This window comes from Mauremys reevesii, linkage group 25 (assembly GCF_016161935.1).
Source record: "Mauremys reevesii isolate NIE-2019 linkage group 25, ASM1616193v1, whole genome shotgun sequence".
Classification (NCBI taxonomy): domain Eukaryota; kingdom Metazoa; phylum Chordata; order Testudines; family Geoemydidae; genus Mauremys; species Mauremys reevesii.
The window spans coordinates 6,475,795-6,498,522 of NC_052647.1; the positions used below are offsets into that span (position 1 = coordinate 6,475,795).

General features: G+C 55.9%; 3 protein-coding genes across 12 annotated transcripts in view; 2 read left to right on the plus strand and 1 right to left on the minus strand.

Moving 5' to 3' along the window:
- Positions 1-22,728, minus strand: part of LOC120391382 (adhesion G protein-coupled receptor E5-like) — a 1,047,477-nt gene that overhangs the window by 459,105 nt on the left and 565,644 nt on the right. The gene's annotated exons all lie outside the window — the stretch shown is intronic.
- ADGRE5 (adhesion G protein-coupled receptor E5) overlaps positions 1-22,728 on the plus strand; it is a 291,623-nt gene that overhangs the window by 60,237 nt on the left and 208,658 nt on the right. For 2 of the 9 annotated variants that reach the window (XM_039514968.1, XM_039514969.1), the window contains exons 3-6: positions 395-550; positions 6,130-6,285; positions 17,859-17,993; positions 21,023-21,154. The exons of 5 other annotated variants lie outside the window; for them this stretch is intronic. In XM_039514968.1, the coding sequence (XP_039370902.1) occupies positions 395-550; positions 6,130-6,285; positions 17,859-17,993; positions 21,023-21,154 (579 nt within the window). The remainder of the gene's footprint in view (positions 1-394; positions 551-6,129; positions 6,286-17,858; positions 17,994-21,022; positions 21,155-22,728) is intronic. 2 more of the 9 variants (XM_039514970.1, XM_039514971.1) reach the window with 1 other exon arrangement.
- The window catches only part of LOC120391391 (adhesion G protein-coupled receptor E3-like), a 127,771-nt gene that overhangs the window by 46,141 nt on the left and 58,902 nt on the right, over positions 1-22,728 (plus strand). The window lies entirely within an intron of this gene.

Below are 22,728 nucleotides of genomic sequence, written 5' to 3' on the forward strand. Positions count from 1 at the left end.
GGAAAAATTGCACAGGGGAGGGGGGAGATGAAATAATTTTCAAAATGAACAATTCCCGTGTTCTGGTTTGAAACGAGGTTTGGGTTTGAAACCGACGCTAACGAGAGTAATGACGAGAGCAACAAAAAGGAGAAAAATTGGGTGAGATCGAAAACGTTTCACTTGAAGCGACGCCCGGCTCCGGCGGCTCTGCCTGTCTGTGCCAGGGGCAGCCCGGGGAGCCAAGGCCTCCTGTGCAGCCGAGGGCAGCGTGTGGCCAGGCGGTGGAGGCGTCGGAGCTGTTTGCCAGGCGCCCAGGGATGAAAATCAGCGAATGGGGCGTGTGAAAGGAGTCGATCCCCCTGTGTGTGTGTGGGGAGGGGGGAGCCGCTCTGCACTGTCTGACCCTGCCCAGCTGTTCCCGCCCCTGCAGGTACCACTGGGGACTGCAACAGCCATATGCTGTGCCCAGCAAACGCCAAGTGTGTGAACAGCACCCACTGCACCTGCCTGGATGGATTCCAGCCAAGGGGGAATCGCTTCTTCACTGACCCAACAGAGACCTGTGACGGTAACGGGGCTCCCACGTGGTCCTGGGGGGGCTGGGACAGAGCAGGGCATTAAGGGCCGGAGCAGCCGACACCACTGACTGCAGGGCCTGCTGGGGGTGCTCAGCCCGGCTGGGGAATGAGGGGGGGCAGCAGCTCGGGTGAGGGCCGCCCTCCTGGGGATCGAACCGGGGCCTCCAGAGTGAGCAGCAGGAGCCGGGAGTGTTGGGCTCTGTGAATGGGGCACAGGGTGGGGGGGCCCATCACACTGACCCGTCTGAATCCCAGCCTGGGCCCTAATCAGCCCCTGGGTGTGCAGGGGCAGAGGGGCCCCACGGGAGCAGAATGGGGCAGCCCTGCCTGCAGGGGCGGCTCTAGGCTGTCTTTGGCGGCTTGCCTGCGGGAGGTCCCCAGTCCCGCGGATTTGGCGGCCGGCCTGCGGGAGGCCCGCCGAAGCTGAGGGGCCAGCGCACGCTCCGCAGCCAAGCTGCTGAAGGCAAGTGCCTGCCGCCCTTCCGGCGACTGGCAGAGGGCCCCCTGTGGCTTGCGGCCCCAGACACGCACTTGGCATGCTGGTGCCTGGAGCCGCCCCTGTCTGGCTGTTCTCCCCCCTCCCCAGCCTGCAGGGATCCAAGGAGGGAGGGGGGCAGAGGAGAGGCAACTTGTCACCCCCCCCCCAACACACAGGGAGCCTGAACCCCAAGGGGGACATCTCCCCACCCTCCCTTCACATAGAGCATCTGGGTGTTTGTGGGGCTGAACTCCCCGTACCTGGGACAGGAGGCTCATGGGGCTGTTTCCAACGCTCCAGCAGCAGAAATGGGTAACTGAGAATCAGGCCCTTAATCACTAACCGCTTAGGGGCCCGGTCGCCTGGGTCCCATCACCCAGCTCAGTGCAGGGGCTGGGGAGTGATACAGGGAACGTCTCCCTGCCAGGACTGTACAGAGCGTCCCCTCTTGCATTACAGATATTAACGAGTGTCTGGAGCCGAGCAAGCCAGACTGCGGACCCAACGCACACTGCATCAACGTGCCCGGGAGTTACTACTGCACCTGCATCAATGGCTACGAGCCCAGCTCTGGGAAAGCCAAATTCACACACGCGAGTGAGAACAGCTGCCAGGGTGAGCTCTCCCCTGGCCCCACCTGCTGAAACCCCCCCTCGGACACACAAATGCTCGTTCCAGGCCTGGTGCTGCACCGGGGCTGCTGCTGGCTTTGGCAGTGGCCTGAGGCCTCAGCGAGGCTGTGATGAGACGTGACCCTTGCCTGCTCCCTCAGAGCCTGGGGCCGGGCTCACCCCTGTGCCCGGCGCTTGGACAGGGAATAAACCCTCGGGGTTAGAAACAGACCCACAGTGTAAATTCCTTGTGCTGCAGAGATGCGCTGGGGAGAGGGGAGAGGACCCTCACTGGCCCCAGCACGCAGCATCTGAGCTGGTGGTGCCCCGCTGAGCCTGGGAAGGGGCCCTGGGAATGGCTCTGGGAACTGGGCTAAAGCGTTCTTGAATTCGCCCCCTTGTCCCCTATTACTTGAGCTCCCCCTGCGGGCAGGCAGCCATGCTCCGCTCTGGCCTCTAGGGGGCGCAGCTGCTAGTTCGCGGGACCCTCCCACTGCCCCAAGCTCCCTGCGTGGGCAGCGCTGGGAGGGGCATGTGCTGTGACTGGCATTGCCAGCCCAGCCCCAGGCTGCCCTGAGGCCCCCCGAGTTCCAGCAGTCTGGGGCGGGGACGTGGGGTTGGCGTTCGTCGGCTCCGTGTGCTGTCCTGGCTCTGGGCGGGTCGCCGGCCCGGCAGACCTCCAGCGAAGTGCCCAGACAGCCCAGAGTCGGGGCAGTGGCCAAGGCACTCGGCCAGGTTTATCGCCAATTCAGCCCGGTGCCAGCACCCAGAGATGCCACAGGGACACGGCCACACGTCTGCCTCTGCCAATGGACCCCGACAGTTCCAGACTGAGACAAACCATCCAGGATAAACAACTGACGTCCCAGCTTGTGTGTTTCACAACATGCTTGTTACCCTCCTTGTGCCTTTCTCCTGCTGCTTCAGACAAAACATTCCCCACCCACCAAACCATCTGATCCTGCGCCAGGCAGGGGAATCTGGTGCTCAGATGTGGTTCCACAGTCACTGTGTTGTAGCAATGCCGGCAATACCGGTGCCGAGTTCATGCACCAGACGGTGAACTTGCCGGCAACCCTCTGCTTTGTGACAGGGTGTGACTGGTGCCTGGGGAGGCCCCACTGAGGTTGCTCCATCAGCGCAAACTGCAGAGTGGGGCCGACAATCCCCCAAACTGCTGGTTATTTCTGATACTTAGATTCACCGAGCCAGCAACAAACCAGCGGCTCCGATACCGGCTGCTTCCCCAGAGCCAGAAACAGCTCCCGGCTCCTTTTCTAGTGTGGCTTCAAAGGCAGAATTTGGGTCATTTAGCCTGCAAGGTGCTTAACCCTTCCTGGCTCAGTGTCCCACAGGGCCGGACTTTGCTTGGAGCATCACTTCTGCTGACTTTGGTTCTGGCCTTGTGCCAGGCCCCTGCTCCAGCCTCTCTCTGCTCCAGCTCCATGTCGCTCCCCCAGGGCAGCGCTGTGAGGGGGATGTGCTGGGACTGGCATTGCCAGCCCAGCCCCAGGCTTCCCTCAGACACCCTGGCTTCCAGCGGCATGGCCCAGGGACACACGGGCTGGGCAGCTCCACGTCGCTCCCCCTGGCAGGGAGTTTGCCCAGGGCACAGACTGAGAGGTCTCTCTGGGCTCACAGTGCAGTGGATTTGGAGACCCCTGTGCGCTGGTGAAGCTGGCACATGCACCAATGCCAGTCCCCTGGCAGGGGATACCCACGTGCTGGTGTCTCCACCGGGGGACGCTGGAAGCTGCCAGCTGCTAAATTGCTTTGTGCTGGCCCCTGTCTGTGCTCCTGAGCCCCCCGAGTCAGCAAAGCACATGCTTAGCTCCAGCCCTGCACAGCTACGCACTGAACTCGGCTCCAGTAGGTCTTAGAATCATAGAATCATAGAATCTCAGGGTTGGAAGGGACCTCAGGAGGTATCTAGTCCAACCCCCTGCTCAAACCAGGACCAAACCCAACTAAATCATCCCAGCCAGGGCTTTGTCAAGCCTGACCTTAAAAACCTCTAAGGAAGGAGATTCCACCACCTCCCTAGGTAACCCATTCCAGTGCTTCACCACCCTACTAGTGAAAAAGTTTTTCCTAATATCCACCCTAAACCTCCCCCTCTGCAACTTGAGACCATTACTCCTTGTTCTGTCATCTTCTACCACTGAGAACAGTCTAGATCCATCCTCTTTGGAACCCCCTTTCAGGTAGTTGAAAGCAGCTATCAAATCCCCCCTCATTCTTCTCTTCTGCAGACTAAACAATCCCAGTTCCCTCAGCCTCTCCTCATAAACCATGTGCTCCAGCCCCCTAATCATTTTTCTTGCCCTCTGCTGGACTCTCTTCAATTTATCCACATCCTTCTTGTAGTGTGGGGCCCAAAACTGGACACAGTACTCCATATGAGGCCTCACCAGTGCTGAATAGAGGGGAATGATCACTTCCCTCGATCTGCTGAAAATGCCCCTACTTATACAACCCAAAATGCCATTAGCCTTCTTGGCAACAAGGGCACACTGTTGACTCATATTCAGCTTTTCATCCACCGTAACCCCTAGGTCCTTTTCTGCAGAACTGCTGCCCAGCCATTCGGTCCCTAGTCTGTAGCAGTGCATGGGATTCTTCCGTCCTAAGTGCAGGACTCTGCACTTGTCCTTGTTGAATCTCATCATATTTCTTTTGGCCCAATCCTCTAATTTGTCTAGGTCCCTCTGTATCCTATCCCTACCCTCCAGCGTATCAACCACTCCTCCCACTTTAGTGTCATCTGCAAACTTGCTAAGGGTGCAGTCCACACCATCCTCCAGATCGTTAATGAAGATATTGAATAAGACCGGCCCCAGCACCGACCCTTGGGGCACTCCACTTGATACCGGCTGCCAACTAGACATGGAACCATTGATCACTACCCGTTGAGCCCGACCATCTAGCCAGTTTTCTATCCACCTTACCGTCCATTCATCCAGCCCATACTTCTTTAACTTGCTGGCAAGAATACTGTGGGAGACTGTATCAAAAGCTCTGCTAAAGTCCAGAAATAGCACATCCACTGCTTTCCCCTCATCCACAGAGCCGGTTATCTCATCATAGAAGGCAATTAGGTTAGTCAGGCATGACTTGCCCTTGGTGAATCCATGCTGACTGTTCCTGATCACTTTCCCCTCCTTTAAGTGGTTCAGAATTGATTCCTTGAGGACCTGTTCCATGATTTTTCCAGGGACTGAGGTGAGACTGACTGGCCTGTAGTTCCCTGGATTTTCCTTCTTCCCTTTTTTAAAGATGGGCACTACATTAAGTCCATGGCTGAGCTCGTGACGACAATCCCAGGCATTAAAAAAAAATCCGCTTAGCTTAGAAAATCAGGAGCTTTAGAAAGACCAGTGAGCAAGGGGCAGTGTGTGGAGAGAATTGAATTGAAAAGGGGCAAATTCAAAGCCGATACAAGGAAATACTCCTCCACCCGGGGCGGCATTAGCCTCTGGAACTCACTGCTACCGCGGCCAGGGGACTGTGAATGTGGCGAGGTTTAAAGAGGGACCGGCTGGTTCTAAGGGGAACGACAATGCCTGGAGCTGTGCTTGTTAATAGGCAATAATTCTGGGAGGGAGGGAAAAGCTCCCACTTCAGGGCATGAGTCGACCTCTGACTATTAGAGATCAGGAGGAGACCTTCACGGGAGCAGATTATCCCCCCGGCTGCTGCTGCGGGACTCTGACACCTTCCTCTGTAGCACCCGTCGCAGACAGGATACCGGGGTAGATGGGCCTCGGGGCTGACCCAGGCTGGCAATGCCTGTGGGTTCCTCTGTGATTGGAACCTGAGGGGGATTTCTACCAAGTCCCAGTGTTCCCACTCCTTGAGCAACTCAGCTTCAAACATGGACTCCTAAATCTCCCCAAATCTTGGCCCCATTGGGGCTTGGCCCATAGAGGCCACAGTGGCTGTTCTGGGGTCTGAAGGTCCCCTTCCCTCTGTTATGTTCACAGCACACGCACACAGTTAGAAACAAAGCGTCACATCCTCTCGCTGGCAGGCTGCAGCTCAACACAGGGTTATTTCTTAGAATCCAGAACCGTAGCACACGAGGACCCCAAACAGAGAGAGACAAAGCAGGCTGCTCCTGAAGGCAGATGGACACAACTAACCCCACTTTGCTCTAGGCTGGCCCTTTGGCAGACACACTGCTGAAAACCCAGATCATGTGTTTGTCACCCAAGCCCCCTAGCCCGCGTGCAGGTTCCGGAAAGCCCCTTGCAGATATAAAGTGAGAGCTTGTGATGCTATCACAGTTTTCAATGATTCATATTCTCGAGTGGCCGTTCCGCTGCCAGAGCAGCCTAGCGTGGCCTGGGCATAGTTGAGAATCAGGCCTGTGATTGCTAAGCTCCCAGGGGCCTGGTCACCTGGGTCCCATCACCCAGCTCAGTGCTACAGGAACATCTCCCTGCCAGGACTGTACAGAGCGTCCCCTCTTGTGTTGCAGATATTAACGAGTGTCTGGGGCCGAGCCCGGCAGACTGCGGACCCCAGGCAAACTGCACCAACGTGCCTGGGAATTACTCCTGCACCTGCATCAATGGCTACGAGCCCAGCTCTGGGAAAGCCAAGTTCATAAACGCGAGTGAGAACAGCTGCCAGGGTGAGCTCTCCCCTGCCCCCACCTGCTGAGACCCCCACCCCACGTGACCATTCCCAGCAAGGGGCTGCACCAGGGCTGCTGCTGGCTTTGGCAGTGGCCCGAGGCCTCAGCGAGGCTGTAATGAGACGTGACCCTCGCCCAGGCCCTCTCAGAGGTCCAGAGAGGCGCAGGCCACTTCCAGCTGTTGAGGCCCCCAGCCATAATAAAAGTACAAAATGACGACACATGAAAACAAAATAAGGCACCAAAAAAAGAGTGAGACGTAATTTGAATATTGTTTTATTTAACAAATGCTTTTGTAGCCTTTTTCTGTGCAAATGCACTAATTACTGAGGAAAAATCTCGCTGTCATGCAGTGTCACAGATGACGTTAAGCATGGGGAGCCCATTCACACGCTCCTGTCCCATAGCTGAACGGGGATAGTTCTTTCCCTGCTTTAACACCTTGAAGGTGCCTTCACCTGAAGCCACTGACGCAGGCAAACTGACAAAAACACACAATATCTATGAGCATTTTTAACTCTTTAATATGACAAAATCTGTATCAGTTAACAAAAAAAATATGTCTTGCCAAACCACATCTCTTATTTGCTTGAATTTGCAGCTCTAAGCTGAGGGAAGGTGGGTCACGTTGATTTTGGTCCGATAGGGACGCGCATAAAAACAAGTTGCAAAACTTATCAAATGCCACAAAATTAAGTGTCTAAATTTGAGTCCCCTTTGAACTTGCAGCCCAGGCCAAATGGCCCCCTGGCCCCTCTCTGATTGGCCGTGGCCTTGTCTGCTCCTACAGCACATGGGTCCGGGCTCACCCCTGTGCCCAGCGCTTGGATGGGGAATAAACAGACCCACAGGGCAAACTCCTTGTGCTGCAGAGATGTGCTGGGGAGGGGGGAGGGGACCCTCGCTGGCCCCAGCACGCAGCATCTGGGCTGCTAGTGTCCCCCTGAGCTGGGAAGGGGGCTCGTGTCTGGGCCATGGAAATAGCACCGTGCGCTCTGCCTGCTATGGGCCCTGTGGAGGAGAGAATAGCCCCAGCACAGTGTGCTCCAGCCCCACCCCCGATCCTCCCCCTGGGTCCTGGGGGGCAGGGAATAGCTGCAGTGCTGGGCCCCGGCCTCGGCCCCTACATCAGGGGCTAGGAGCAGGGGTGGGCAAACTTTTTGGCCCGAGGGCCACATCGGGGTCCGAAACTGTATGGAGGGCCGGGTAGGGAAGGTTGTGTCTCCCCAAACAGCCTGGTCCCTGCCCCCTATCCAGCCCCTCCCACTTCCTGCCCCCTGACTGCCCCCCTCAGAAACCCTGACCCATCCAACCTCCCCTGCTCCTTGTAGACTGACTGGACCCTCCCAGGATGCCATGCCCCTGGGTGGGAGGGATCGCTCAGTGGTTTGAGCATTGGCCTGCTAAACCCAGGATTGTGAGTTCAATCCTTGAGGGGACTGCTTGGGGGTCTGGGGCAAAAACCAGTACTTGGTTCTGCTAGTGAAGGCAGGGGGCTGGACTCAATGATCTTTCAAGGTCCCTTCCAGTTCTAGGAGGTATATCTCCAATTATGTTATGTTAAACTGCCCCCCGGGACCCCACCCTCTATCCAACCCTGACTGCCCCAAACCCCATTCACACCCCTGCCCCCGACAGGCCCCCTGGGACTCCCAGGCCTATTCACACACACCCTGTCCCCTGACCGCCCCCCTCCTGAACCTCCACCCCATCCAACTGCTCACTGTCCTCTGACTGCTCCCAGGGACCCCCTGCCCCTTATTCAACCCCCCTGCTCCCCTCCCCCTTACCAGGCCGCTCAGAGCATCAGGAGACTGGCAGCCGCACCTCCCGGAGCGCTGGCGGCATGATGAGCTGAGGCTGCGGGGGAGGAGGGACAGCGGGGGAGGGACCAGGAACTAGCTTCCCCGGCCGGGAGCTCAAAGTCCAGGAAGGATGGTCACGCGGACCGGATGTGATCCACGGGCTGTAGTTTCCCCAGGGGCAGGACCCCTACAGCAGTTCCACACCAGCTGGGGTGGCCCCTTTTGCAGGGTGGGGGATTTTCCAATGGCCGTTCCGCTGCCAGAGCAGCCTAGTGCCGCCTGAGCGTAGCTGAGAGTCAGGCCTGTGATTGTTAAACACCCAGGGTCCCAGTCGCAATGGACCCATAACCCAGCTCAGTACAGGTGGGTGGTACAGGAATGTCTCCCTGCCAGGACTGTACAGCGCATCCCCTCTTGTGCTGCAGATATTGACGAGTGTCAGAGCCCGAGCCCGACAGGCTGCGGACCCCACGCAAACTGCACCAACGTGCCTGGGAGTTACTTCTGCACCTGCATCGATGGCTACGAGCCCAGCTCTGGGAAAGCCAAGTTCACGCGTGCGAGTGAGAACAGCTGCCAGGGTGAACTCTCCCCTGGCCCCACCTGCTGAGAGCCCCCCTCGCACACACAAATGCTCGTTCCAGGCCTGGCGCTGCACCAGGGCTGCTGCCGGCTTTGGCAGTGACCTGAGGTTGTCAGCGAGGCTGTGATGAGACGTGACCCTCGCCTGCTCCCGCAGAGCATGGGGCCGGGCTGACCCCTGTGCCTGGTGTTTGGATGGGGAATAAACCCTCGGGGTTAGAAACAGACCCACGGAGCAAACTCCTTGTGCTGCAGAGATGCGCTGGGGATGGGGGAGGGGACCCTCGCTGGCCCCAGCACGCAGCATCTGGGCTGCTAGTGTCCCCCTGAGCTGGGAAGGGGCCTCGTGTCTGGGCCATGGAAATAGCACCGTGCGCTCTGCCCCCTATGGGCCCTGGTGAGGAGGGAATAGCCACAGCACAGTGTGCCCCAGCCCCACCCCCGATCCTCCCCCATGGGTCCTGGGGGGCAGGGAATAGCTGCAGTGCTGGGCCCCGGCCTCGGCCGCTACATCAGGGGCTAGGAGCAGGGCGGGTGCAGGACCACGACAGCAGCTCCCCACCAGCTGGGTGGCCCCTTTTGCAGAGTGGGGGATTCCCCAGTGGCCGTTCCACTGCCAGAGCAGCCTAGTGCCGCCTGAGCGTAGCTGAGAATCAGGCCTGTGATTGTTAAGCTGCCTGAGGCCCAGTCGCCTGGGTCCCATCACCCGGCTCAGTGCAGGGGGGGTTGGGGAAGGTAATACGGGGAACGTCTCCCTGCCAGGACTGTACAGAGCGTCCCCTCTTGCATTACAGATATTAACAAGTGTCTGGGGATCGCTGGAGTAAACTGTGGACCCCACGCAAAGTGCATCAACATGTCTGGGAATTACTCCTGCACCTGCAGGGATGGGTACAAGCCCAGCTCTGGGAGAGCCAAGTTCATGAACGCGAGTGAGAACAGCTGCCAGGGTGAGCTCTCCCCTGGCCCCACCTGCTGACATCCCCCCCCCTCGCACACAAATGCTCCTTCCAGGCCTGGCGCTGCACTGGGGCTGCTGCCGGCTTTGGCAGTGGCCCGAGGCGTCAGTGAAGCTGTGATGAGACGTGACCCTCACCTGCTCCCGCAGAGCATGGGGCCGGGCTCACCCCTGTGCCCGGCGCTTGGATGGGGAATAAGCCCTCGGGGTTAGAAACAGACCCACACAGCAAACTCCTTGTGCTGCAGAGATGCGCTGGGGAGAGGGGAGGGGACCCTCGCTGGCCCGAGCACGCAGCATCTGGGCTGCTAGTGTCCCCCTGAGCTGGGAAGGGGCCTCGTGTCTGGGCCATGGAAATAGCACCGTGCGCTCTGCCCCTATGGGCCCTGGTGAGGAGAGAATAGCCACAGCACAGTGTGCCCAGCCCCACCCCCGATCCTCCCCCTGGGTCCTGGGGGGCAGGGAATAGCCGCAACACTGGGCACTGCGGCCTCGGCCCCTACATCGGGGGCTAGGACAGGGGTGGGCAAACTTTTTGGCCCGAGGGCCACATCGGGGTCTGAAACTGTATGGCGGCTGGGTAGGGAAGGCTCTGTCTCCCCAAATAGCCTGGTCTCTGCCCCTATCTTCCCCCTCCCACTTTCTGCCCCTGACTGCCCCCCTCAGAACTCCTGACCCATCCAACCTCCCCTGCTCCTTGTAGACTGACTGGACCCTCCCAGGATGCCATGCCCCTGGATGGGTGAGTGGGTGAATAGGAGGAATAGCTCAGTGGTTTGAGCATTGGCCTGCTAAACCCAAGGTTATGAGCTCAATGCTTGAGGGGGCCACTTAGGGATCTAGGGCAAAAATTGGTTCTGCTAGTGAAGGCAGGGGCTGGACTTAATGACCTTTCCAGGTCCCTTCCTGCTCTAGGAGATTGGTATATCTCCAATTATGTTATGTTAAACTGCCCCCCTGGGACTCCCACACCTATTCACACACACCCTGTCCCCTGACTGCCCCCCTCCCGAACCTCCACCCCATCCAACTGCCCCCTGCTCACTGTCCTCTGACTGCTCCCCGGGACCCCCTGCCCCTTATCCAACCCCCCTGCTCCCCGCCCCCTTACCATGCCGCTCAGAGCATCAGGAGACTGGCAGCCGCACCTCCCGGAGCGCTGGTGGCATGATGAGCTGAGGCTGCGGGGGAGGAGGGACAGCAGGGGAGGGACCAGGGGCTAGCTTCCCCAGCCGGGAGCTCAATGGCCAGGAAGGATGGTCACGCGGACCGGATGTGGTCCACAGGCTGTAGATTGCCCACCTCTGGGCTAGGAGCAGGGTGGGGGCAGGACCCCTACAGCAGCTCCACACCAGCTGGGGTGGCCCCTTTTGCAGGGTGGGGGATTCCCCAGTGGCCGTTCCGCTGCCATCGCAGCCTAGTGCCGCCTGAGCGTAGCTGAGAACCAGGCCTGTGATTGTTAAGCTGCTGGGGGCCCGGTCGCCTGGGTCCCGTCACCCAACTCAGTACAGGTGGGTGGTACAGGAACGTCTCCCTGCCAGGACTGTACAGAGCGTCCCCTCTTGTGCTGCAGATATTAATGAGTGTCTGGGGATCGCTGGAACACCTACCAGGGTGAGCTCTCCCCTGGCCCCCACCGCACCCTCCTCAGTTCCCCCACCTCACATACACACACCCCTGGGCTCATTCCACGCCTGGTGCTGCACCAGAAGCTGCTGCCGGCTGCAGCAAAGACACCGGATTCGCTCACGGGGGCTGTGATAAGCCGTGACCCTCAACTGCTGCCCCAGTGCATGGGGACCAGGATCTCCCCTACCTCAGTGTTTGGATAGGGAATTAACCCCTAGGTTTGCAGGGAGGCTCTGGGGAGGTGGGTGGGGCCCTCTCTGCCCCCAGCACACAGAATCCAGGCTGCTAGTGCCCCTGAGCCTGGAAGGGGCCTCGTGGATGGTCCACGTACAGCACAGTGCGCTCTGCCCCCTATGGGCCACGGGAGCAGGGAATAGCCCCAGCGCAGGGCACCCCGGCCACGCCCCCACAGGGCTGGGAGCAGAGCCTTTTCCAGCCCCACATTGGCAGGGAGCCCCCTGGGTGGGAGGGTGTTTCCTAGGGGGCCATTATGCCCCCATAGGGAGCCAGGGCGGCCTGACCGGAGAAGGGGCCGGGGCGTTCCGGGCCCTTGTTTGCGATGTTCAGCCAGTAGTTAGAGCTTGTGTCAAGTCCCAGCCGGCCATTCCCATAGAAACTGCCCGTTACACCTCCGTTTGGGGGGCGCAGAGCCAGGGGCGGCTCTAGGATTTGCACCGCCCCAGGCAGGGCGGCACGCCACGGGGGACGCTCTGGCGGTCGCCGGTCCCAGTGGCTCCGGTAGACCTCCCGCAGATGTGCAGGACCAGCGGACCCTCCGTAGGCACGTCTGTGGGAGGTCCACCAGAGCCGCCTGCCGCCCTCTGGCGGGACGCCGCCCCAAGCGCGTGCTTGGTGTGCTGGGGTCTGGAGCCGGCCCTGCACAGAGCACCGGGCCCGTAGCACTGGGAGAACTCAGGAGCCCATTGGTTCAAACGCTTCCCCTGGCAGAGACCTCGCCCAGCCGTTCCTGCGCCAGCCCCAGGCCGCGTGGGATCACCCCAGCCAGTGCCCTGGGGCGGGTCTAGGCACAAGAAGAAATCAGCGCCGCAGGGATCTCAGCCAGCGTCCCGGGGATTGTGCGGGGATAGCTGGTATCGGGAGCCGTGTGGAGAATCCCTAGGGCTTGGCCCCGGGGGGAATTGATGGCGATCGCTGTTCTCTTTGGAAGCGCACTGATTATTCCAGTCCAGAGTGTCCGGACGGGGAGCAATTCCACAGGAGCTGTTACCATCAATTTCCCCATGGACTTAAGCCTCTAGAGACACCCAATCTCAGAGCTCCCTGCAACTTGCAGCAACTTTGGAAGCCGCGGGACACCCGTGTCCCCGAGGGAGGGGAGCGCTCTGGCCACACCACCGAGAACCCAGCGCATGGCCCCCCTTCTCCAGCAGACAGAGCGTCGGAGCTGGGGAAAGCGCTTTGGAGCAGCAGCTGTGCTGTGACTGGATGTGTGTACAGCGCCTGACACCACGTGGCCCCGGCTGCGGCGCTACCTGCTATAAACAGCCCAGTTGCACCAGGACGGGATGGATAAGGACGCTGGAAGCTCCGTTCCCATCCCACGTGGACTCTTGGAAGCCTTCAGGGGCAGAACCCGATTGTACGTTGTTTCCAGAATAAAGCAGGTTCTGGAAACACGGAGCCGCCTTGGTGCTGTCACGAGAACCTGCGAGTGTCACAGGGTCGAGGGGCGGAGGAGGCAGCACTTGGCAGGATGCAGCCGGTAGGTTCTGACAGGTTCAGTCTGCCCCGGGAGCAGCTCAGCCTCTGAAGAGACAAAACCGGGCACTGGCCAGGCTGAGACACAAGTAACGTGGCACCAGCACAGCACAGACGGGATCAGAGCTGAGGCCCATCTAGCCTGGTATCCCGGCTCCAACGGGCCAAAGGCAGATGCTGCAGAGGACGGTGGAAGAGCCCTGCAGTGGCAGCTGGGGGATAATCTGCCCTCACGTCCTGGTCTCTAATACTCAGCTGGGCTGAAGCCCCACAGCAGGAGGTTTTCTCTCTCTTCCCAAATGTTTCTGCCTTTAACTATGATCCCTCTGGCTGTTCTCATCATCCACAAGAATGTCCAGTCGCTCCTTGAATCTTGCTAAATTCTTGGCCTCAGGGACTCCTGTGGTGGGGAGTTCCACTGGCTAATCGCACATTGCGTGAAACAGCCTTTCCTTGGCTCCGTTCTGAATTTCCCCTCTTCTCACTTCCCTGACTGGCTCTGGCTCTCGTGTTATGAGGTGGGGAGAACAGAAGGTCCCCATCTCCCTTCTCTGTCCCCGTCAGGCATTTATAGACCCTTAACACGTCCCCTCTTACCAGGGCCGGTGGAAGCACTAGGCAAGTTAGGCAGCTCTCTAGGGCGCCGAGATCTGGGGGGCGCTAAAAAGCTGGTGCCTAAAAATAGACGCAGGCTCAGGCTGCAGATCACAGACTGTGGGGAGGACGTAGATGAGAACTAGGCTCCCAGTGAATTGCTCTCCTGCCATTTACAAAGCCAGCGATTAGGGAAATCCTTTGATTCCATCGCAGACCATAGGGAGGAGGAGGTGATAAGAACCAGCTCCCAGTGAATTGCTCCCGACTCCTGTCTCCTGCCATTCAGAAAACCAGGGAAGTCCCAATTGCTCTCTGGCTCCTGCCATGTGAAGTCCTTTGATTGTGATTCGCTCATTGTACAGGTTGCTGTTGGTAGGTACATTATTACAGTACTCGCTCCTCTGTCTTGTAGTACATTGCACTGCAGCAGCCAGAAGGAGAGTGGAGCAGCTGGGGTGGGGGGTGCGTAAGACACCACTGCTGGGGCTAGGGTGACCAGATGTCCCAATTTTATAGGGACAGTCCCGATTTTTGGGTCTTTTTCTTATCTAGACTCCTATTACCCTCCTGCCCCCGTCCTGATTTTTCACATTTGCTGTCTGGTCCCCTAGCTGGGGCTGAGCGGTGCTGTCAGTGCGGTGCAGCCGGGGCCAGCTTGCATGGGATGCTCCTCGCAGAGCAGGCTGCAGGTTTTCCAGGGCAGAGGCTCTGCTCCCTGGGCAGAGATGGGAGGGAGGCCACAGCTGACTTGGCCCACGGCTGCATGCCAGGGACTGGAGAGGAGAGCGCCCATTTCACCTTGCGGCTCTTTGAATCCTACCCCGTCCGCCGCCCCCCTCCTCACCCAAACCCGATCTGCTCCCCTGGCACTCCCCAGCCAAACCCGAACCCCCAGTGACCGAACCCGGTCTGCTCCCCTCCCCCACCTAACCCGAACCCCCACTGACCCCAAACCCGGTCTGCTCCCCTCCCCCACCTAACCCGAACCCCCACTGACCCCAAACCTGGTCTGCTCCTCCCCACCTAACCCAATACCCCACTGACCAAACCTGGTCTGCTCCTCCCCACCTAACCTGAACCCCACTGACCCCAAACCTGGTCTGCTCCTCCCCACCTAACCCGATACCCCACTGACCAAACCCGGTCTGCTCCTCCCCACCTAACCCAAACCCCACTGACCCCAAACCCGGTCTGCTCCCCTGGCACTCCCCAGCCAGACCCGAATCCCCACTGACCGAACCCGGTCTGCTCCTCCCCACCTAACCCGAACCCCACTGACTCAACCCAGTCTCCTCCTCCCCACCTAACCCGATACCCCACTGACCAAACCCGGTCTGCTCCCCTGGCACTCCCCAGCCCAACCCAAACCCCCACTGACCCCCAACCCAGTCTGCTCCCCTCCCCCACCTAACCCAATACCCACTGACTCAACCCGGTCTGCTCCCCTCCCCCACCTAACCTGATACCCCACTGACCCAAACCATCTGCTTCCCTTCCCCACCTAACCCAACGCCCCACTGACTCAACCCGGTCTGCTCCCCTCCCCCACCTAACCCAATACCCCAGTATGACGGAGTATCTGCCATTCTAATTTTATAAATTTTATTAATAACAATAATTCAATATTATAAAGGTAGAATAAAAAGTAGTAGATTTTGATATGAAAGAATGAAGGAAGGAAGTTTAGGTGACCAAAAAGGGTGTATTTCTGATTACAATCAACGTTGCTTAATTTTCAGGAAAAGTCATCCTGATCTCTTACTCAATGTTTACGTCACCTAGGGAAAGACATACAGAACGAGCTTATTCAGCTTCTATCCAATGCCATCAAACAAAAAATCCCAGCATCTGCTCATGCTGGAAAATACTTTTCGATCATTCTAGATTGTACACCAGATGCAGGCCACACTGAACATTTGTCATAATCATTCGGTTTGTGGATAGGCCTACTTCAGAGACAGAGAATGAGACTGAATCAGTATTCAGAAAGGAACACTTCTTGGGATTTGTTGCTTACGGGGACAACTGGAGCTGGTATGACAGAAACGATTCTTCACCAGTTAGAAGAGATGTCACTGCCTATAGAAAACTTGTGTGCTCAAGGGTACGATAATGGGAGCAATATGAAAGGGAAAGAAAATGGTGTCTGGTGAAGAATTCTGGATATTAATCCACGAGGCTTTTTCGTTCCTTGCAGTGCACAGTCATTGAATTTGGTTGTTAATGATGCTGCAACGTGTTGCTTGGAGGCAACTGCCTTCTTTGATTTAGTTCAGCGTGTGTATGTGTAGTTCTCAGCTTCTGAACGTCGCTGGGAAGTTCTAACACACCACGTATCTAATCTCACAGTTAAACCATTGAGTGAAACAAGATGGGAAAGTCAAATTGATGCCTTGAAACCTCTTCACTATCAGCTTGGTGACATCTATGGTGCTCTGATAGACATCTATGAAGACAGTACTCTAACAGGATCATCTGGCAATACGGCACGAGTTGATGAAAAGGATCTTGCAAAAGCCATTTCTAGTTTCAAGTTTCTTGTTTCTCTTGTTGTGTGGTATGACATATTGTTTGAGATCAACATGACTGGCAAACAACTTCAGGCGAAAGAATTCGACATAAGTGACGCCATTAATCAATGTGGAGAAACCAAGAAGTTTCTTGTAGGCCGCAGAAGTGACGCAGACTTTGAGAAAACATTGGTAGATGCAGGTGAACTTGCGGAGGAGTTGGATGTACCGGCACTTGTTGAACCTGATCCAATCCGTATTAGAAAAAAGAGGAAGCAGTTCACATATGAAGCAGATGACGAACCTACTTATAATCTGAAAGAAAAATTCAAAGTGAACTTTTACTTTGCAGTCATCGACACAGCAGTACCTTCAGTTGAAGAAAGATTCACACTGATGCAGCAAATTAGTTCAGTATTTGGCTTCCTATATGATGTTTACCGTTTGCAAAATACAAAACCAAAGCAAATTATGGAACATTGCTTGAATCTGGAGCAAGCTTTGCAACATGGTGAATCCAAAGATATCGATGCCTTTGACTTGTACAATGAATTGCAAGCTATTGCCCGACGAGTCCAAAAGAGTGCATCACCGCAAGATGTACTGAACTTCATATGCACAAATAAACTGACCGATAGGGTCCCCAACACAGATATTGCTCTTCGCATCCTCTTGACTCTCCCAGTTTCTGTGGCCAGTGGTAAGTGAAGCTTCTCGAAGCTCAAGTTGATAAAAACACACATGCAGACATCAGAGTTGCAATAAAGACTTGTTGGGCTCTCGACCTTGTCAATAGAACATGACATTGCTCGCAGCACTGACTTGGAGGAACTTGTTTCTAAATTTGCTAAACTGAAAACGCCGAAAAATTAATTCTAACATTTTACTCGGTGACAGTGTGTTGTGTAGAAGGCATGTGATTTATTTTCAGATCCAGGCTATGTTGTGCAAAGTGAAACCAATAACAATGTCAACACTGTCAGGTTATTCATTTATTTTTATTAAATATGTAGACTAAATAATTCAATTAATAAATGTTCAAGCCGAATGTGTATTAATTCTAATGAACAATGCCAGGTTAGGCTGCATTCATTTTTTAAAGTTTTTAATAAGCGATGCTCGGGGGGTGGGGGCGCAAGGTGGAAGTTTCGCCTAGGGCGCAAAATATCCTTGCACCGGCCCTGCCTCTTACGTTCACTCTAAGGTGACAGTCCCAGTCTGTTCAATCTCTCTCCACAGAGGGATTTTCCAGGCCCCTGATCATTCTAATTGCCTGTCTCTGAACTGTTCTGGTTCTGCACTGTCCTGTGTGCAAGGGGGTGCCCAGGGCAGCTCGTGGGTTGCAGAGGAGGTCACCCCATTGACTGATATCCAGGCATTAGACCAGCCCTCGTGTTAGTCTCTATCCCCTTCCTCCAAAGCAGCTCCCCATTTGTCCCCTCCAGGGGCGGGCGGCTCATTCAGGCATTGCCGTCTGCACTGATATTGTGGCACTGGGCATCGCCAGATCCGCTTGGTGGCTTTAGCAAGCAGCAGGCGCGTGTCCCGGCAGGGCTGCTTTTCCCTTCCCAGCTGGAGTGGCTCATTCTGGACAATAGCCACTTGCTCCCGTTCGCTGACCCAGTAACGGAACTCCTGGCTCTAACCAGCCCCGTCTCCCCAGAGCATGGTGCATGTCGGACGCCTGGATTATCCCCCAGCAGCGTCCCCCCAGTGCCCAAGGTCCAGCTCCTAGATCAGCCTGACCCAGTGCTTTCTTTCCCCTTGCAGACATTGACGAGTGCCAGCGAAACACCACAATCTGTGAGCCCCACGGGAACTGCATCAACACACCAGGGACTTACATGTGTAAATGCAGAGAGGGATTTGCGAAGAGTCAAAAGGATGCTGCTAAGATCTGCACAGGTACAACCGGAGTTGGAAACTGTCGTGGCAAAGGCATGATGCTTCTGGCTTGTCTGCAGTGTTACTAACACGTGGTGTTGCCTTTAAGCCCCACCTCCAGGAGTCACGTGATTCTGCTTTTGGCTAAAATCAAAATTAGGGCCCAGCCCACGTGGTGGAGGAAAAACTGCCAAACGTTACGCTGGGGTGACCGACAGCTCCCAAACCAGAGTCAAACAAAACGAACCAAAAATGGATTTAAAAAAAAAAATTCTCGTGACTTTCTTGCAGCCTGGCTCAGGGTTTGGGGCTTTTAGTGATTGCTTGGCATTGGCGATGCTGTTAATGCACCGTCACTGAGCTGACCCGGGATCTCTGACACTAACCCGCGTGCCTGGATGGGGAAACTAACCAGGTTGCCCTGAGGTCTTGTTCTTTCTCTGCGCCACACCCAGGCAAAGTGTCTGTTCTGACTCCCAGCCTGTCTTAGAAATTAGAAACTGAGACCGGGGACTGAAGGTCACCATGTCTCTTGCCAGGCTGCTTAATTCCACCACGGCACACGCATAGGGGATGTCATTAGAAGCTGCAACATCCCCCCAAACCTGCAGCTGCAATCAGAGCCCAAGATGCTCTTTCATAGCAGAGCTTTGAGGTGGGGGAAGGTCAGATCTTTGCAAAGCAAACTGGGCTGAGTTGGAGCCGAGGACTTTGTGTTGGATCAACCTTTAATACAGCTTGGGCTCAGAAAGCCCCTTAGTTTCTGGAACCCGATTAACCTGAACAGCTGCTAAGGCTGGGGAAGGAGCTGGCATCACAAAGGAACCAGCTTGGGTCATTAGCAGGAATCAAACACAGACCCTGCCTGCTGAAAGCACACGGCTCAGCTGCTGGAACTAAGGGAGTAACTCCATTAGCTAGTCATTGTAGCAGGCTGTTATCTACTTATGGGAACCAGCCACTAGACCAGGACAAACTTGCTCTCTCTTTTTTCCGTGGCTCAGCAGCCTTCGATAGAGGCTGGCACATACAAGCCCCCTCACAGGCATGGTGTAGGCCGGTTGCCTTCCAAGAGGTTTAACAATGGAGCAAACGTTGAGTTTCTTGCCAAAGAAACAAGGGATTTTTTCCAGCCCTGATGCACTCCTGGCCATGAGCCAGGGGACACAAAGCTCCTCTCAGTGAGGGGGAGCAGAGGGTAAAATCTGCATGGTGAGGCAGGTGAGACACATTCTTGGCCTTTTATGGAAGAAACGCGCGGAAAGAGACAGGTCTAGTTGGGGTATGAGACTAGGACTCAGAAGAGTTGGGTTCTAGTCCCAGCTCTGTTCCTGCTACGTGTCCTTGGGCAATTCCCTGCCTCTGTTTTTCTCTCCCACCTCTTGTCCATTAGACTAGAAGCTTTTTATGGCAGTGTGGGTGCAGCGCTCTGGGTGCTGCCTTTATGCAAATAATGACCGAGGGGAAGGGGCGTAGCGGGAAATAGCAAAACTCTGTCATGGGAAAGAGAGAGAAGGGGAGTCTGAGAAAGAGCTGCTGGAGCACGGCCCAAGGGAAGGATCCATGAGCGCTCTGGACTATCTCCGCTGATTGACTTGTTTGCTGAAGTCCAGGTGAAGGGGATTTTAGCCACAAGGATTTCTGTGAGAAGTGAAAGCATTATGGATAAATATCAGGGAGAGCGGCCCTGCTCCTACTTCCTCAAGAAGGGTCACCACCCATCTGTCCCCAGGGATGGTGACTGATAGGCCACTGCTGATCTGAATGCCAGAGGGAGTCAGCAGAACAGCTCTGCCTGCTGATCCAAACCTGCTCGTTCACCGGCCGACCCTTTGACTGTTTGAATGGATAAATGTGTGTGATTTTATTGGCAAACTGTTTCCTCCAAAAACTTGTCACTGATGTTGTACAATTAATTGCCTGAGTCCCATGGTCTTTCTCAGCTTCCTGATTGGACGGCTGAAATGTTGGGTTAATAAGCAGGCGAATGTCGAATTCCAGCACTTGTTCCTGGCTGGGAGAATCGGTCATGGCCATTTCCACAACAGCTCAACCGCTTTCCCCAACCCGCGGGAATGACTGATGATGTGCCCGTCCCCCATGTGTCATCACCAACTCAGTGCTTCAGTATGTGAAATGGTCACAAAGTGGAGGCCAGAACCCCTGTGGTGTAAATTGGTGCAGCACCACTGACTTCAAGGGGTTTTTGTCCCCTCCATTTGGGGCCAGATTAGTAAACCGCTGCATGGCAACTCCAGCTGGGGCTATGCTGGGGATCAGGCCTGGCGGGTCTCTCCCGGCTTCGGCTTCCACAGGCCGGATCGGCAGCAAGTGTCGAGCTGGCGTCATCCATCCAAGGGCTCGGTGGATTCGTCCCGCGGGGTCCTGGGCCTGGGGGTCACAGCAGGGTCTGGGAATGGATGTTGTTGGGCTGCTGCTCACTGCACAGTGTTAGGAATAGGGGGATCCCCGTGTCTCGGCCGTCCGGCCAGGTCACGCTGTGATCCCCGTTCTGGGGGAGCCTTTCAAAGTCAGACCCCTCTGTCCTGTGCCTGCTAGCGAAACCCTTCCTCTGGGCTCCTAGCCCCCCCTCGGGGCTTCCTAGCCCCCCTCGCCTCAGGCCCCCACCACTGGGCCCAGCCCTCGGGCTGTAGAGAAGCCCCACCTGTCCCCTCCCAGGTGAGCTTCCTTCTAGCCAGCGCCCTGCACGCAGCCTGAGTCACTTCCCCTTTGCAGCTTAACTGGCTGATCGGCCCCCCCTTAACCCCCCTCTGTCAGGGCTGGTGCAGGGAGGGGATCGCAGGGTCCTGGTCTGGAAAAGGTTGGGGCCCCGATCTGAGGGTGGGGGAGGGGTTGTGCTGCCGGGATTGGGGCACTGCACATAGCAGGGAAGAAAGGAGAATAGATGGGGGTGGAATTCAATGGAGCAGACAGACTGACTGACAGACCACGCCCCCTACAATGGGTGGGGGGTGCCTCCATGGTCCTTCACCCCCCATTTGCCTCCAGCCGTGCTGTGTGTGACCCTCTCCCCCGCTTTCCCCTCTCAGACATCAACGAGTGCAACGAGACCCCAGATATCTGCGGCCCCAACGCCACGTGTATCAACACCATCGGGAGCTACTGGTGTGAGTGCCGGGCAGGCTACGTCCCCTCCAACAGGAACACGACCCTGTGCCAAGGTGGGTCCTGCCACGGGGGACACGGAGGGGGCACCTGGGGGGCTGGGCAGGGCCTGGGGTTACACAGGCAGAGGTCTTGCCCGAGGGTGTGACGGTGCTGCCCGTGGGAGCCAGCTGAGGTCACTCAATCAGGGTGAACTGCAAACCAAATGGGGCAGACAAACCCCAAACGCTGGTGGTTATTCCAATACTTAGATTTACCAAACCAGCACAAAACAGCTTCTCTAGTACCTCACTGGTTACTTAGAAGTTCAAACCACGCAGTTCCCTTAAAGTACCCAGCCTCAGGCCTCCGTCCAGACACACCTGTCAGATATGATGATGATTCCTGAGAATCTTACTTCATCATATAAAAGAAAAGGTTCTTCCAATCCCAAAGGATCAGCCAATTCCCAGGTCCAATTATAACTTAGATCTTACCCAAAATACATGCTATAGCCAATTCTTATTAACTAAGCTAAAATTTATTAAAAAAGAAAAGAGAGAGAGTGTTGGTTAAAAGATCAATAGACAGACAGACTTGAATTCAATTCTTGAGGTTCAGATGCATAGCAGAGATCAGCTTGTAGTTGCCAAAAGTCCTTTTAGAAATAGTCCAGAGGTTATAGTCCAATGTTCATATTCAGGGTGGCTCCAGTCAGTGACTGGGGATCTCAATCCCTATGGCTTAAGGTTTCCCCCTCTTGAAACCCAGAGAAGATCTGAGATGAAGCAGGATCATGTCCCAGGCTTCTTATACATTTCCAGCAGCCTTTCGGCCTGAGAAAACAATAGGCTTAACTCCTTCTCCCAAACATCCTGGCAATTAGCACAGAGTAATTAGACAAATTAGAGGATTGGGCCAAAAGAAATATGATGAGGTTCAACAAAGACAAGTGCAGAGTCCTGCACTTAGGACGGCAGAATCCCATGCACTGCTACAGACTAGGGACCGAATGGCTGGGCAGCAGTTCTGCAGAAAAGGACCTAGGGGTTACGGTGGATGAAAAGCTGAATATGAGTCAACAGTGTGCCCTTGTTGCCAAGAAGGCTAATGGCATTTTGGGTTGTATAAGTAGGGGCATTTCCAGCAGATCGAGGGATGTGATCATTCCCCTCTATTCAGCACTGGTGAGGCCTCATTTGGAGTACTGTGTCCAGTTTTGGGCCCCACACTACAAGAAGGATGTGGATAAATTGGAGAGAGTCCAGCGGAGGGCAACAAAAATGATTAGGGGGCTGGAGCACATGACTTATGAGGAGAGGCTGAGGGAACTGGGATTGTTTAGTCTGCAGAAGAGAAGAATGAGGGGGGATTTGATAGCTGCTTTCAACTACCTGAAAGGGGGTTCCAAGGAGGATGGATCTAGACTGTTCTCAGTGGTAGAAGATGACAGAACAAGGAGTAATGGTCTCAAGTTGCAGAGGCGGAGGTTTAGGTTGGACATTAGGAAAAACTTTTTCACTAGTAGGGTTGGTGAAGCACTGGAATGCGTAACCTAGGGAGGTGGTGGAATCTCCTTCCTTAGAGGTTTTTAAGGTCAGGCTTGACAAAGCCCTGGCTGGGATGATTTAGTTGGGTTTGGTCCTGCTTT